This window comes from Botryllus schlosseri, chromosome 6 (genome assembly GCF_051294905.1).
Source record: "Botryllus schlosseri isolate E-star chromosome 6, Bs_hap1, whole genome shotgun sequence".
In the NCBI taxonomy this organism is placed as follows: Eukaryota; Metazoa; Chordata; class Ascidiacea; order Stolidobranchia; family Styelidae; genus Botryllus; species Botryllus schlosseri.
The window spans coordinates 2,096,366-2,109,925 of NC_137241.1; the positions used below are offsets into that span (position 1 = coordinate 2,096,366).

Genomic DNA, 13,560 nt, shown 5'->3' on the forward strand with positions numbered 1-13,560 from the left:
TGCCCTAAAATTTCGAATACACCATTTGATCATGTATATGCCATATATGCACGTGTCCGTGATCAAATTCATTCATTCACTTTCAAAATTTTTGGCGATTTGCGTGTTTACATATAACAGCGCTCTAATATTAATTAGGGCTGGACAAAATCGAGTACCTGAGTGATTCGATTCTGAATCACGTTTTACGCTTCGAGTCGAATCGAGTATTCGAGTATCGCTCATTATAACGTCACAACAGAATGTGCTATGTCAAAGTCCAAATATGTACCTTTTATGCTACCACAAAGAAGAAAGAACATAATGCCTGTTATCCGTCACATTATAGATACTTCGGTATTTTTTCGACCATAACCGATTTCAATGCACTTCTTGACAATGTTGTGGAATAATCATGACTTCAAAAATGTGTTATCTCAAACAACGTTCGTAGCTTTGTACTATGTCTCGTATGCCGCGACACGGCCAATCAAGGTTTCAAGGCTTCCTCACCTGAAAATAGTATCAAAACTATAATTCTCGTTACAAAATTAACTTTCAGTTGCGAGGAGCATATAATTTCAGTACTCGAAATAGTCGTGTTTTACTACTCGACTCGAATCATTAAAATTATTGCTCGATTCAGATTCGAGTACTCAAATCATTGTGCCCAGCCCTAATATTAATTATGAATATTAGCGATTTTCGAAACATTCCTGAATCGAACGCTTGTGTGTGGAACGTCTATGAATAATATGAATATATGGTAGTGATCTAATTCCCAGTAAATGGACGGATGGGTCAGTATGGCGTTCTCACGAGGGGAGCTCCCTCAAACTCATAAAAATTTCTCGAATCCAAAAATCTATTCTGGCTACGGTCAGGCCGCTGATATCATGCAAACCATGTTATATTCAAAGTGTTTTCGAAGTACATAACTTCAATATCACAGCAAACAATAACTTCATGTTTCCAAATTTATTCCACTCGAAGCTTTTCGACTGGCTCTCTTCAGGAGCGAACGCCTGTAAATGAGGTCCTTGAATCAACCATTATAAAGCTGGAAAGCCGATCCTCTGTCGCCAGAAGGAACTTCTATAGACGATGGGAATCTTCGATTAGTGTTGTTTTGTCGTTCGGCTGCAATACAGCTGATTTTGTGTGCGCTGTACCGTAACCGTGTGTTGTTTACTGCCGTTTGCGACTCTGTGTACTTGTTATTATTACGTCACACCGACAGAATTCTCTCTAAATTTTGAACTTGGTTAACCTCATTTACTGGCGTTCGCTCCTGAAGAGAGCCAGTCGAAAAGCTTCGAGTGGAATAAATTAGGCAACATGAACGTATTGTTTGCTGCAATATTCAAAGTCGTTCATCATTCAGCAGATAATATCTGAGTGCCGGCCAATTATTGGATGCCGCAAGTATACAGTCTGCATTCAACCAAGTTGAACCATAGAACATGAAAACGTTCACTAATGGCCTGTACGATGCGTATGAATTTGTAGCGAACAAACTCAGTGGGCAAACCACAACTCCCGAAAACATTCATCGTATATCTCACGCGGTACGAAATCATTTATTTCAAAGTTTCCATTAAACATCGGCCCTCTCCCGAATCATTGCGGGCGACTTTTAAATCCCGCAATTTCGAACCACAGAACTCCCCACCGCCTTCTTCTCGTGTGACGTCTGACGGGCTCTCTTTGCCCGGCTTCGTCGGAATCTAAGAATCAGCATAGGATTATTATTAAACTAATCGGAACAGAGTTTTAGCTCTAGTTCTAGTTGCAGAGTTTTAAAAGTAGGTACTTCTAGTTCTTTCCAATAAGTGGCGAGATTGAGAAATGGCATATTCCACAGCTGCAACATTAATGGGTTGCGGGCTCGAGTCCGACCGAGGTCGACTCCAGAATTCCTACCAAAATATTGGAGGTTTATTTAGGCTTCTCCTCGCTATCTCATCCGCGTCAGCGGTATCCTATAAAAGCCTAGAAGTGGGCCGTGCTACAAGTCGGCGGCTGCAGAGTAAAATGAAAAGAATTCGCCTGGTGTAAATGACCATAGTAGTTGACATACACTATAAATACCCCAAAATATACATACAAACAATTTATTTTTAGAATTCAAGATAAGCATTTAAAGATAGAAGCACACACTCACTTGGGACTAGATTAGACATTCCCAAAGTGCGAGCGATTCTGAAGACGGGGACCAAAATGTGTTAAGGTATTAGTATAGTATAGCTGGCTACCAGACAAATTACTGGCGTAATTGCATAAAACCAACTAGCATTTCAAGCCAACATATGAGCTAACGTGAAAAACATACCAAATTCATCGATTCAACTCAAGTCCATAACAAGCAGACTTGATGATTTATTTTTCGTCAGGGGCCAAAGTTTAGTGCGGTCCGCATTCGACATAGTTCGGACATACCTGAATATGTTTGGCCATTAATTACTCAGTCAACAAATGGTTGCGCGTTAAAAAGCACATTTTTTAGTCACTGGCGACTTTTTCACAAGGGGGAATTTTAGCTCAAATATCGGCCAAGGGGGGAACGAGACGAAAAAGGTTGGGAACCACTGCTTTAAGGGGACGATAAAGACATGTTGGACATGAGGGGGGGCGATAAGTTAAGAAGTTGGGAAAAAACACTGACTTTGACAATTTTAAAGAGGCATGCGTACAGTATAAAGAGTAATGGAATATAAAATGAAGCGGACCAGCGATATAAGTAGGGCGGAATGTGTTGGAAGGTGTCAGATGGTGCCAGAACTCGAAGATGTCAGATCGTGGCACAGTAATCACGAGAGCCCACTAGCATTCATTGTCGCGAATCGGATCAGGTTTGGCGGAATCCAATCGATTTCCCACCTCGATTTTTCTTTTGGCGCCTTTCCGAACCTCGACGCTTTCGCAGACTTGTCGTAAATCCATACAAGCTTTCGCACGCCTCAACCGGTAGAAGCTGGAAGAATCCATCGAATGGTTCAGTCCGAAACCCAGGTCACGTCCCTTGCTAGTCCTGGAATCGTACCAAAAATCCTAGTAGAGCCAGGGAAATATTAATTATAGTGGGTGACATCAAAATGTAGGCTTCTTAAGAGTTAGGCAATATTGAGTAGCTGAGTCAGAGTTGGACAACAAGAGAATTTTCAGATTTTCTCAATTACACCAAAATTAGTACTATAGCTACATATACTTTTTTCCATACTAGATTAGAATTGAACGGACATTTCAAAAACTAGATTACAAATATTTAACCCGCATTTTAATCGAATTAGTGTAATTAGTCAACCTTAATTATGTGGCTGTCCAAATACGGCATCAGGGTGGATATCGTACAGAGTACAGGACTAAAAATTATTACTGACTTACTTTCGAAATGCCGGCTATCTGCTTCAGGCCTTCGCGTGTCGCGCGATCCGATGCATCAGAAATTTGAATTTTAGCGAAGAACACACATTCAGCTTCCCGACGGGTATTGTGACGCGACAATGATACCCATGTTTGAATGTGTTCTGAATTGCGAGGTTTGGTCAAAACTATCGATATAATGGAGAGAGACAAGACGACGCCTAAGTTGGCTGGCTCTAAAATCGATGAAATGGAAATGCTCAAGAAGAGAGGTTATCAATTCCGAGGAGTTATCGGTACGAGTTGCATTCATTGATTGATGATATAAGTTATAAAGAAATGTTGAATCTGCAATCATATTCGGTTGCCGGTAGATGTCCGATGGTGTAATGTTGCATTACATATACTATCGCGGGGCTGTTGTGACGCTAATAAGGACAACTGACTACGATTTTTAGTAGTTTTGGTTTTAGTGTTAATCGTGGCTTTCGAAAAGTGAATAGTTCTAGTTCCTTCTAGTTGGGCATTGAAAACTAATTCTCGAATAACTATTAAAAACACGGCCATCGTTTGGCATATATCCTAATACCGGTGTTCTGTTGTGTTGTTGTTGCAGCATTGCTAGCTTAGAGTAATCACTTCTCACAGAGACGTAACCAGGGGTGGGTTTGGGGGTTCAAAACTCCTCCAATTTCGAATTTGTTCTGTTTTTCATGCAGAAAACAGATCCGATTTTGATACGATTAAAATTTACGGGGTAAATACTTCGGAATTAAGGCTAGTTAGTTGTATTTTAGTTAGTTAGCTGTGTATTTTTAAGGGTAGTTTTTCTATTTCTAGTTGCGAGTTCTGAAAATTAAGTGCATGTTAGTTCTAGTTCCAGTTGCCCATGTTGACATCCAATAGATCAGGGGTCACCAAAACGCGGCCCACGGACCGCATGCGGCCCGCGAGGTCACATTTTGCGGCCCGTGACCTGATTGGGAGAAATTTCGGTATAACGCTTGCTAAAGCATTTTGAAATGCTGAAATTCATTTCAGTTTGAACATATTGTTGTTGGTGTTCAAAGTAAGCTATTCTACTATTCCCAATATCACTATTCCTCGCTATCTGATACAGTTTCGGCATGGTAATATCATTTCATGGAGGAAGAATTTGTTGATATAAATGGGCATATTGCCTTGACGTGCAATGGCCCACCATTGCCGAGACTAAGACGCTTGAAAAACGATTTCAGGCTCTCCAAAAGACCATGCTTTACGAGGAGATAGTTTTCAAGCTAGTAGCGCTACCGTGTCCAGCTAACCCCAATATCGATACTTTATTCCAGGGGTGGCCAATCTCCGGCATTAGAAGGAAAAGTATGCGGCCGTCGACACTTAATTCAATTAGGATGTGTTGGCGGCCGTCAATATGCAAATTGAACTTGCGAATTGACTCCCTAATTAATGAGAGGTTTGAGCGATTCTTGAAATTTTCTTCGCGCTACGCGCGGTTTAATGCGTGTTAACTTTCGATTTTAATATAGTAGTGTCCTTTGTAATTTGAGTCCCACAGTACAGATGCAAACAGCTGAGGAAAGTGATGCATGCGCCCCATAATGAAATACAATTTTTATTCGTGTTCTCCTCATTATGAATGAAATTTTTTCGGGTAGGCCTGCATCTGGGCGAATCAAATAGGCTATATCTCCACTATACCGACAAATCTGATGGGAGGTCAAGAAATAACTGCATGCAACAAAGGGAAGTAATAAGAATTGGCACACCCAAAGATGCAGCACAGCATTAATAACTTTCCTAAGTTTTCCAATACATCGCCCGCATCAACTCTACCGGTGAATCTAATCACATGGTCCGAGAAAGAATAAATATTTGATAGTAATATGTCAAACTATGCTAATAATTATTGACAAAATTCACTAATGAAAATGAAAAAAATTTCGCTCTTGGCGCGACTACAGAACTAATCCCTGTGGCTCTTCATAACATTACTACTCACAATTTCGGTGCGCATAGTAAACCGATATGAGTAAATAGATTACTCCGGAGTATACCGGCAATGGACATGGACAATTTAACGTGGGTATTTGGCCCCAGTTTATTCATTATGCGGCCGCAAGCTACATGAGCAATCGAAATGCGGCCGTGAATAGCAAAAAGGTTGGTCACCCCTGTTATAGTTGCTACAGAGTGTTGTCAGGTTTCGTGCGCAGCTCATAGTTCAAAATAGAATGAAATTGATGATCATGATTTTTTTGTTGTATTTGCGTTTGTACAATAAAATATTATTTCTTTCGTGGTGAATATGCCCGTCGCCCATGTTAGAGAGCACAGAATTGTACTAACGCGGAGTTATATGAAACGTGGTTGTTAAACTGCGTTGCCTATTTGAATCTCCATATTGAAGTCTTGCGGCCCGCGGCCTCCAGGAATTTTGGAAAGTGGCCCGCGACCCATTTTGAGTTGGCGACCCCTGCAATAGATAATACAAGTCTGTCTGTCATCCTTTGAAATCCCCAAAGAAATTCAACTCATGCTTTAAATCTCATCAGGCGAAGGGTCCTACAGTAAAGTGAAACGCGCGTATTCAAGCCAAGTCGGCGGGGACGTAGCGGTCAAAATCATCGCAAGGAACAGAGCGCCTCAAGTCTTCAGAGAGAAGTTCTTGCCGCGTGAAATCGAGGTTTGCTGATTACTTTTTTCCAGGATTGTAATCAAGTCGCAAGTTCCATGACACAAGCCAATCTTAGTTTCGTAGTTTGGACGCGAGTCACGTCTCGAGTCATTTTCAATTCATTACCTAGTAAAGCCCGAGTCCAAATCATGATGTAGAGCAGGGGTGTCAAACATCCGGCCCGCGGGCCGCATCCGGCCCACCAAGCAATTTCATCCGGCCTGCGAGGCAATTTTGGGTTGATTGAAAAATGCTTACATTATTCAGCACATTTGTAACAAATGTGGAGATATTTTAGAGAAAATACTACTATTAAATAATTTAATACAGAAAATGTCGAGTATGTTCTGTTCATAGGCCACATTAATACCACCTGACCGCGGCTTTGTGGTTTCACACTATAGTGGACACTGGGAACAAGTCAGTGACATTGACCCCCAATTTCGAGACGGCAAAAAGAGCACACTGAGTTGAGAGTTGTGTGTAAAAATGGACCTAAAAGTAGTTATTCACAGAAGCGAAAACGCCAATGAGGAACCATTATATGCAGCATACATGGAGAATATATTAGTTACGCAAATATAATTGAACTATCTATGGTCGCACTGCTGTGTCACTTCTGGCCGAATAAGTCCTCAGATATCCGACTAGTGATTTAATAACAATAAACCAAATTCCAACGTTCACGTTTACAGTTAAATATCGTGTATTCACCACAACGCATCCGCAGGGCTAAGGCCAGATTACGACAGCATGGAGCATGAAAATATGCCAACTTATAACGTCGTTAGCCCCACTATTTTAGCGGTTCGTAACTGCATTATTTTTGCCAATTGCATCGCTCGCAAATAATAATGCTAGAATAAAACAGCCATGTTCCGTGCATTATCTTTATATACTTTATATAATAAAGTACTCAACTGAGAAGCAATGACATCATGATGTAATATTTTGGAATCAGTCGACTGGTCCGGCCAGCGAGCGATTTTAGGGCTTGAATCCGGCCCGCGAGGCAATTTGAGTTTGACACCCTTGATGTAGAGCAGTGGTTCCCAAACGGTGGGGAATTCCCCACTGGTGGGGAATTCAATGGTTTCTGTTGGGGAATAGACGCGTTTGTTCAAAATTATCTACAGGACAGTCTTCTTATTCATGGAGACACATACGTAATTACTGCCACCATTTAACTGCTCTGGAATGTGTGTATCGACAATTCCATTGCGCGGTGTTCACAAAACCTAATTTTTAACTTTGGATTGCCAATCATGGCATCACAAACGCGTCCAGCACGACTAGTTTGACGTGAAAGGACGGTTTCGCGAAATTTACCTTGCCTTTTCCAACACACCTCACTCAGCTCTACCAGTAAATCTGATTACGGGAGAAGAGAGGGGATGAAAAATTGGTAGCAAAATATATGCAATTCCCGATCATATTGACCGATTCAAACATGAATTATATAAATTTTTCGCGCTTCGCGCGTTCACGGTCCTGGTGGGGAATGAAGGCTCGGAATAAATCTGAAGTGGGGAATGAAGACAAAAAGGTTGGGAACCACTGATGTAGAGGGTCGAGTTCTAGTCATAGTGTTGAGACACAAATCCGAGTCCAAATCATTGTCTTCACTGCTCAATTTATAGTTCAACTCACTTTCAGCCCGAGTTTCCTAAATTTTGCTATGCCGAAATCAAATGCTAAGAATTCATGTTAGACCAATTTTCCTAATTCGTAACAGATTCTGATTCTATTTTTCTGAAAGATGAAATATCAAAAGTGTGGTAATTAAAAATACTTCGTATTCTACAAAGTCACAATAAGATATCTCTTTCGGGCGCCGCAGTCTCGACTCCTCTTACTTGTTCGAATCATGCGCAAGTCGAGTTGTCAAATACGGATAATGACTCGAGTCAAGTCGAGACACCCAAAAACAACGACTCTATTCATCACAAACCTACTTGATTCCCTTGACATTCCACACATGTCCACACCTTTGCTCTAACATTCAATTTCCTTTCAGATTTTGTCGCGGGTCCGACACCCGAACATCGTAAGAGTCTTTGAGATTTTTGAAAGCCGACGACGGCCTGACGGCGACACTTTGTATATCGTATCGGAATTCGTGAAATCGGGAGACCTGCTCGAATATATCAAGGTATCGCGCGTTACCAACAGACTTGTACACACTACTAAATTACCAAAACGCACAAATAGAACTAGAATTACCGTTGGTGTCACGCATAGCGGCGCTTATCACATCATAGGTCTTATGTTACACGTCTATCAGAGTTTTTACACTCTGATTTGCAATAACATTCATTATAATATTTTTTCTTTCTGTGAAAATGGTTTTGTTCTTCTACCGCTGTTGTCGAAGGACGGTTCATTTCGCGCAGTAATATTTCATAGTGATGTATTGGATACGAAACGTGGTAGATGTTTGTATTAGTCACTGAGCGAAAATTTGGAGCTCACCTAATTCAGGAGTGGCCAAGTTTTTTAACACCATATCCCTCTTTAAAGATTTTGAAAAATCAATGACACTTGAACAAACTTTTGAAAAGTCATTTTAATTGAACAACTGATTTTTACAGTAACCAGTAGGTAGAATGATAAATGATATGGTTTAATTACAACACGCAGTAACAATTGTGGTACATTAATTTCTTAATACATATTCAGATGATTTAGTTAAAGCTGTTTTTTTGCCATGACAAATTGATAATTGCTGGTATGGTGGCGGCGGGTATAATATGAACCTACGATCTACGTGTAACTTATTGCTGCAATAGTAGGTCTGTTACCTTTCAATTTATTTCTTTTGTCACAGTTGGGTGGACTTAAGATATGTTATATTTTTATATTCTTTCATGGCCCCATTAAAAAGACTCATTGCCCTTTAGGGTTGGAATCCCTGGTCTAATTCTTGCAGATTATAGCGTAAATTTTCGCGAGATTAGTAAAGCTTAATAATCACTGCTTTCGCAGGACAACGGAGCGATGCGAGAATTCGACGGCCGCTACATATCTCACGACGTGATACGCGCAGTAGCATATTTGCATCGTCACAATATCGCGCATCGCGACATCAAATGCGAGAACGTTCTCCTGGATCAGTGTCAAGAACGGGCCGGTCTCGGATTCGTCGCAAAACTCTGCGATTTCGGGTTCGCGAGAAGAATCGCAAAAGTGAAACTCCATCAGGACTCGAATAAGCGAGATGCGCTGGTGATTGTTTTTCTTTCACCATTTAAAACGATTGGCTGCAGACTTGTACCAACCGCTAATCTCGTTTGCTGTTGGCTGAAAATTGAGTAGTTCTAGTTCTATATGTATTTGCGGGTTTTTAAAATTTAGTAGATTTGGTGTTAGATCTTGCTGAGCTTCCAAAACAAATTTAGTCGTAAAACAATTAGGGAATAACGCGTCAAGGTGGACCGTGATATCGATGTTATGTTATGTGATGTTATTGCGTCAATTGATATACCTCATAGTCATCCTCACCAACAGTGGCGTAAAGCCCCTCATACCTTCAACATTTCATACTGCATTTGCAAATCAGAAATTCGTATTTTGAGTTAGTTAGCTGTGGCTTGTTTGATGTCGTTATAATTCTGTAGTTCTAGTTGTGTATTTTGAAAAGTGAGTAGTTCTAATTCTATGGCTTTTTAAGGCGAGTAATCATAGCTCTAGTTCCAGTTGCCAGTTTTGAAAAGTGAATATAGTTGCAGTTACAGTTGCGAATTTTTAAAATCCTGATCTTTACATAAATCTAACAGGCTCACAACCCCCACTTTCAGACGGAGCTTTCCCAAACGTTTTGTGGTTCGGCGGCATACGCGGCTCCAGAAGTCCTGCAACGACAAGCCTACGATTCGCGGTCCGCGGATGTCTGGGCGATCGGCGTCGTGATTTTCATCACGCTATACGGTGCCATGCCGTACGATGATACTGATGTTGCGTGAGTTGGTTGTGTATAGTAGCTAAGGCTAAGCAGAATGGAGTACATGAGTGATTCGGTTCTGAATCGTGTATTAGCGTTCGAGTCAAGTCGAGCATCACTCGTTATGATATCATAACAGTAGGAAAGACGTGGAAATTTCAAATATGTACCTTTTACGCGACCACAAATAAAGAATACCTGTTTTAAATTACATTACATTAAAGATAATTAGTTACTTTCGACCACTCCTGATTCATTACACTTTGTGAAAATACTGTCAGTTGATCTCCAGTTCATAGATATATCATTTGCACTAACGTGCATGTTTCGTGTGCTGCTATACAGGGCTGTACTGTACACAAGTCACGATTCTTTGGTGACTCAACTTGACTTGAGTCATTTTATAAAATATGGAAAATGACTCGACTCGACTCGAGTCAATTTGTGTATTGGGTCGACTTGGACTCGTGTTATTGCGCATGAGTCGACAGAGTCAGAATCAGACGGCCAAACAGGCATTCCGTTAGAACCTCTAAGAATACTAATCTTCCGCATTATCAGTATTTCGTCTAGCAGTACCGGTGTTTGTGAAATAGGGCCAGAAACTGTGTAAAGTCTAGAAAATTAGTATGTTATGAATGCAAGACATTCGATACCACCCAAGCAGAGTTGTGAAAAAGTGATTTGAGCCGGATTGAGCTCGAAAATGAACAGTGAACACAATGACTTGGACTCGGGTCACAGCAATCAACACTGTGACTCGGACTTGAACCGTTAAACCCTGACTTAGTCTCGGACTTGACTTGGTTATGAATTGAAAGTGACTTGACTCGAGCCGAAATTATAAAAGTAAAATTGACTTGTGACATGGTTACAACCAATGTTCCCTCTAATTCTTCACGAGTCGGAGCGCACTCACCAACTTAAAAAACGACTAAAAGAGGTCATCACTTCGGATTTTTTGTGCGCAGCTTAGATTTTTTGTGCGCAGAGACTGTGTCAGCACTACGCTATTGCGCACGCGCGCAGCTTAGAGGGAACATTGGTCACAACCGTGCTGCAATACTACCAGTCGAGTTTACAAGGCTCCCACAGTGGAAAGTATTGTCGAAACTACATGATCATCATTAACAGATTTAAATTATCTCTTAGAGGCCGGGAGCGCATAATTACGGCTCTCGACAAAATCATCTTCCACTTTTCGACTCGAATCATCGGAATTAATACTCGTTACAGATTTGAGTATTAGAATCATTTTGGCCAGCCCTATCAGTGTGACTGTACGAAAAAAGAACTGATTTTCAGTTTATATCACCGGTTTCAGTGCGCAAAGATGTCATTCGTGTTTTCACGACGTAATCTACTTGTTTGAGCTAATCACCGTCATCATTCTCCTTCGTTTATCAGCAATGTCGTTATCCGAATATTATCCATGCGAACGCTATGCAGGACTATCCCAATTAAAACCACCCGAAAAAATCTCGCTCTCTCTTCACGTTTGCCTGACACGCGATGTTATATTAAAATGTGACACAGTAAATACTAATATTTTATACTATTGTCGATCTTTCAAATAGGTTGGAATTGATACATAAAATTACCCTCCTTTTATTAGGGCTGGGCAAAATCGAGGACCTGATTGATTCGATTCTGAATCACGTATTTTGCTTCGAGTCGAGTATTCGAGTATCACTCATTATGACGTCACAACAGAATATGCTATGTCAAAGTTCAAACGTACCTTTTATGCCACTACAAAGAAGATAATGCCTGTTATTCGCCACATTAAAGATACTTTGGTATTTTTCGACCGTACTGATTTCATTGCACTTCTTGACAATGTTGTGGGATGATTATGACTTCCGAAATGTGTTATTTCCAGTAACGTTCATAGCTTTTTACTATGTCTCGTATGCTGCGACACGGCCATTCAAGGTTTCAGGGCTTCTTCAGTGGAAAATAGTATCCAAACTATAATTCTCGTGAGTAAATTAACTTTCAACGGCGGGGAGCGTATAATTACAGTAGTCGAAAGAATCGTATTTTACTACTTTACTCGAATCATTAAAATTATTACTCGATTCAGATTCGAGTACTCGAATCATTGTGCCCAGCCCTACTTATTATATGATGAATGGAGTGACGTAATAAGTTTGCAATTTTGTATATTACTATTTGAAGCAACAATATGGAAGCAAATATTGCAATTGTTGTCGTTACTGCTCCTGTCACTGAACGTGCCACTGCGCAAAACCTTAATAAAAAAATAAGGGTATCGTAATAAGCGTATAAATACAACAATGGTTTTAAAAATATCTGTAAATTAACTGCATTACTCCAATCTGTATCTCCATTAGCCCATTTATCGAGCCAACCTTTTGATTCAGGAAGATGGTCGAAGTTCAGAAACGCGATTGCGTTCCTACCGCGCAGAAGAAGATCAGCCGGCCAGGGCGGGAAGTGATTCGATCCATATTGAAATACATTCCTTCCTCTCGACCCAAAGTTGAGAAATTGCTGGAACATCGATGGTTTTATCTTGAGAACAACAAACTATCGGAATAAATCGACAGTTTTTTCCGATCTTTGTATCTGACAAGGTGTCGCTATAGATGCGGACCATGTGTCCCGTTAACTATTTCCAATTCACGTATAGCAGCTTGCCTGTTTGGTGTTCGGCCTGAGAGAGAAAGGCTGTCACCACTGACTCAAATTCTCGGTGCTATTGGCAATTGACCCTGAAATAAAAGCACTAATATCCTCATTGGCATTTATTGAATCAGGAGTTTGTGTATAATGTAAAATTAGAGCGTTCGCCACCTGCTCGCCTCGATTACTCCAATTTTCATAGCGATGACGTCAAATTTGGTGAAACAAATACTGATATACAATGATTTTTCAAATCACTACAAGTTGCTGATGATTACCCCTGAGTGTCAGCCGAAAATATTCAGGTTTATTTCAATATGAATATATTATTCAATTGTACACTGCAGCTCTATACCTACAAGAGCCTCATCAAACGGTAAAAATATACGTTAGACCAAAACACATAAAACGAACACACCCCAGAGTAGTGTTTGAGCGCATCTTACTAAGCTTTCTTGCAGATATCTCCAATGATGCCTTATCATCAAGCAGACTCATTATGGTAAGCGTATATGGTTAGGGAGGTACATTAAAACTCATTCATGAAACATAAGACGTTTGATGTTCACAGAGCTTAAGATATGTCAAGCAAGACACGAACTCTACATTTACTAGCTCTAGAAAAGTGGCATATGATCATAAATGCCTTCCCAAAATTTTCGCCACTGTCGGGTATTCAAAGTGCTGGTTTCTGATATAATTATCAATGTGGCTTGCTGGTAATTGCAAGGCTCAACACCGCGTTATGAATAGGTAACAGTGATCGCGAGACTCATCGATATAAAATTAGACATCGTAATACACACACCGATATTAGGGATGTTGAGAATTGTGCGACTTTTAAAAAGTCATGGTTTTCAGTCCGTTTCCCATTCTTTGTGCCGTGAAAACGTATTCCAGGTAATTTTGTCGGTAACTCATCCCTTGCATCTGTATGCCTGTTGAGCTGGAA

The 13,560-nt window shown here is 40.5% G+C and overlaps 1 protein-coding gene and 1 long non-coding RNA gene across 3 annotated transcripts; one reads left to right on the forward strand and one right to left on the reverse strand.

Moving 5' to 3' along the window:
- Window positions 1-1,536: 1,536 nt before the first annotated feature.
- On the reverse strand, window positions 1,537-3,501 carry LOC145440896 (uncharacterized). The gene is made up of 3 exons (XR_013915647.1): window positions 3,364-3,501; window positions 2,860-3,010; window positions 1,537-1,706 (listed from the first exon to the last, which is right to left on the reverse strand). It is a non-coding gene; the product is annotated as an uncharacterized LOC145440896 (long non-coding RNA).
- On the forward strand, window positions 3,499-12,722 carry LOC145440894 (testis-specific serine/threonine-protein kinase 6-like). 2 transcript variants are annotated; one of them, XM_080318667.1, is made up of 6 exons: window positions 3,499-3,638; window positions 5,898-6,028; window positions 8,037-8,171; window positions 9,005-9,244; window positions 9,817-9,977; window positions 12,347-12,722. In XM_080318667.1, exons 1-6 carry the CDS (start codon window positions 3,500-3,502, stop codon window positions 12,522-12,524), a joined length of 984 nt encoding a protein of 327 aa, XP_080174793.1. In that variant the 5' UTR covers window position 3,499; the 3' UTR covers window positions 12,525-12,722. The 2 variants fall into 2 exon arrangements, with proteins under 2 accessions (XP_080174793.1, XP_080174792.1); XM_080318666.1 differs by having other exon boundaries at window positions 9,796-9,977; window positions 12,347-12,547.
- The last annotated feature ends 838 nt before the right edge of the window (window positions 12,723-13,560 follow it).

Bases quoted from the DNA above. Each gene is read 5' to 3' on its own strand.
- LOC145440894 (XM_080318666.1), top strand. From the start codon at position 3,500: ATGTGTTCTGAATTGCGAGGTTTGGTCAAAACTATCGATATAATGGAG. The intron at 8,172-9,004 runs GTATCGCGCGTT...CTGCTTTCGCAG, and splicing joins ACCTGCTCGAATATATCAAG to GACAACGGAGCGATGCGAGA. The intron at 9,978-12,346 runs GTGAGTTGGTTG...CTTTTGATTCAG, and splicing joins TACGATGATACTGATGTTGC to GAAGATGGTCGAAGTTCAGA.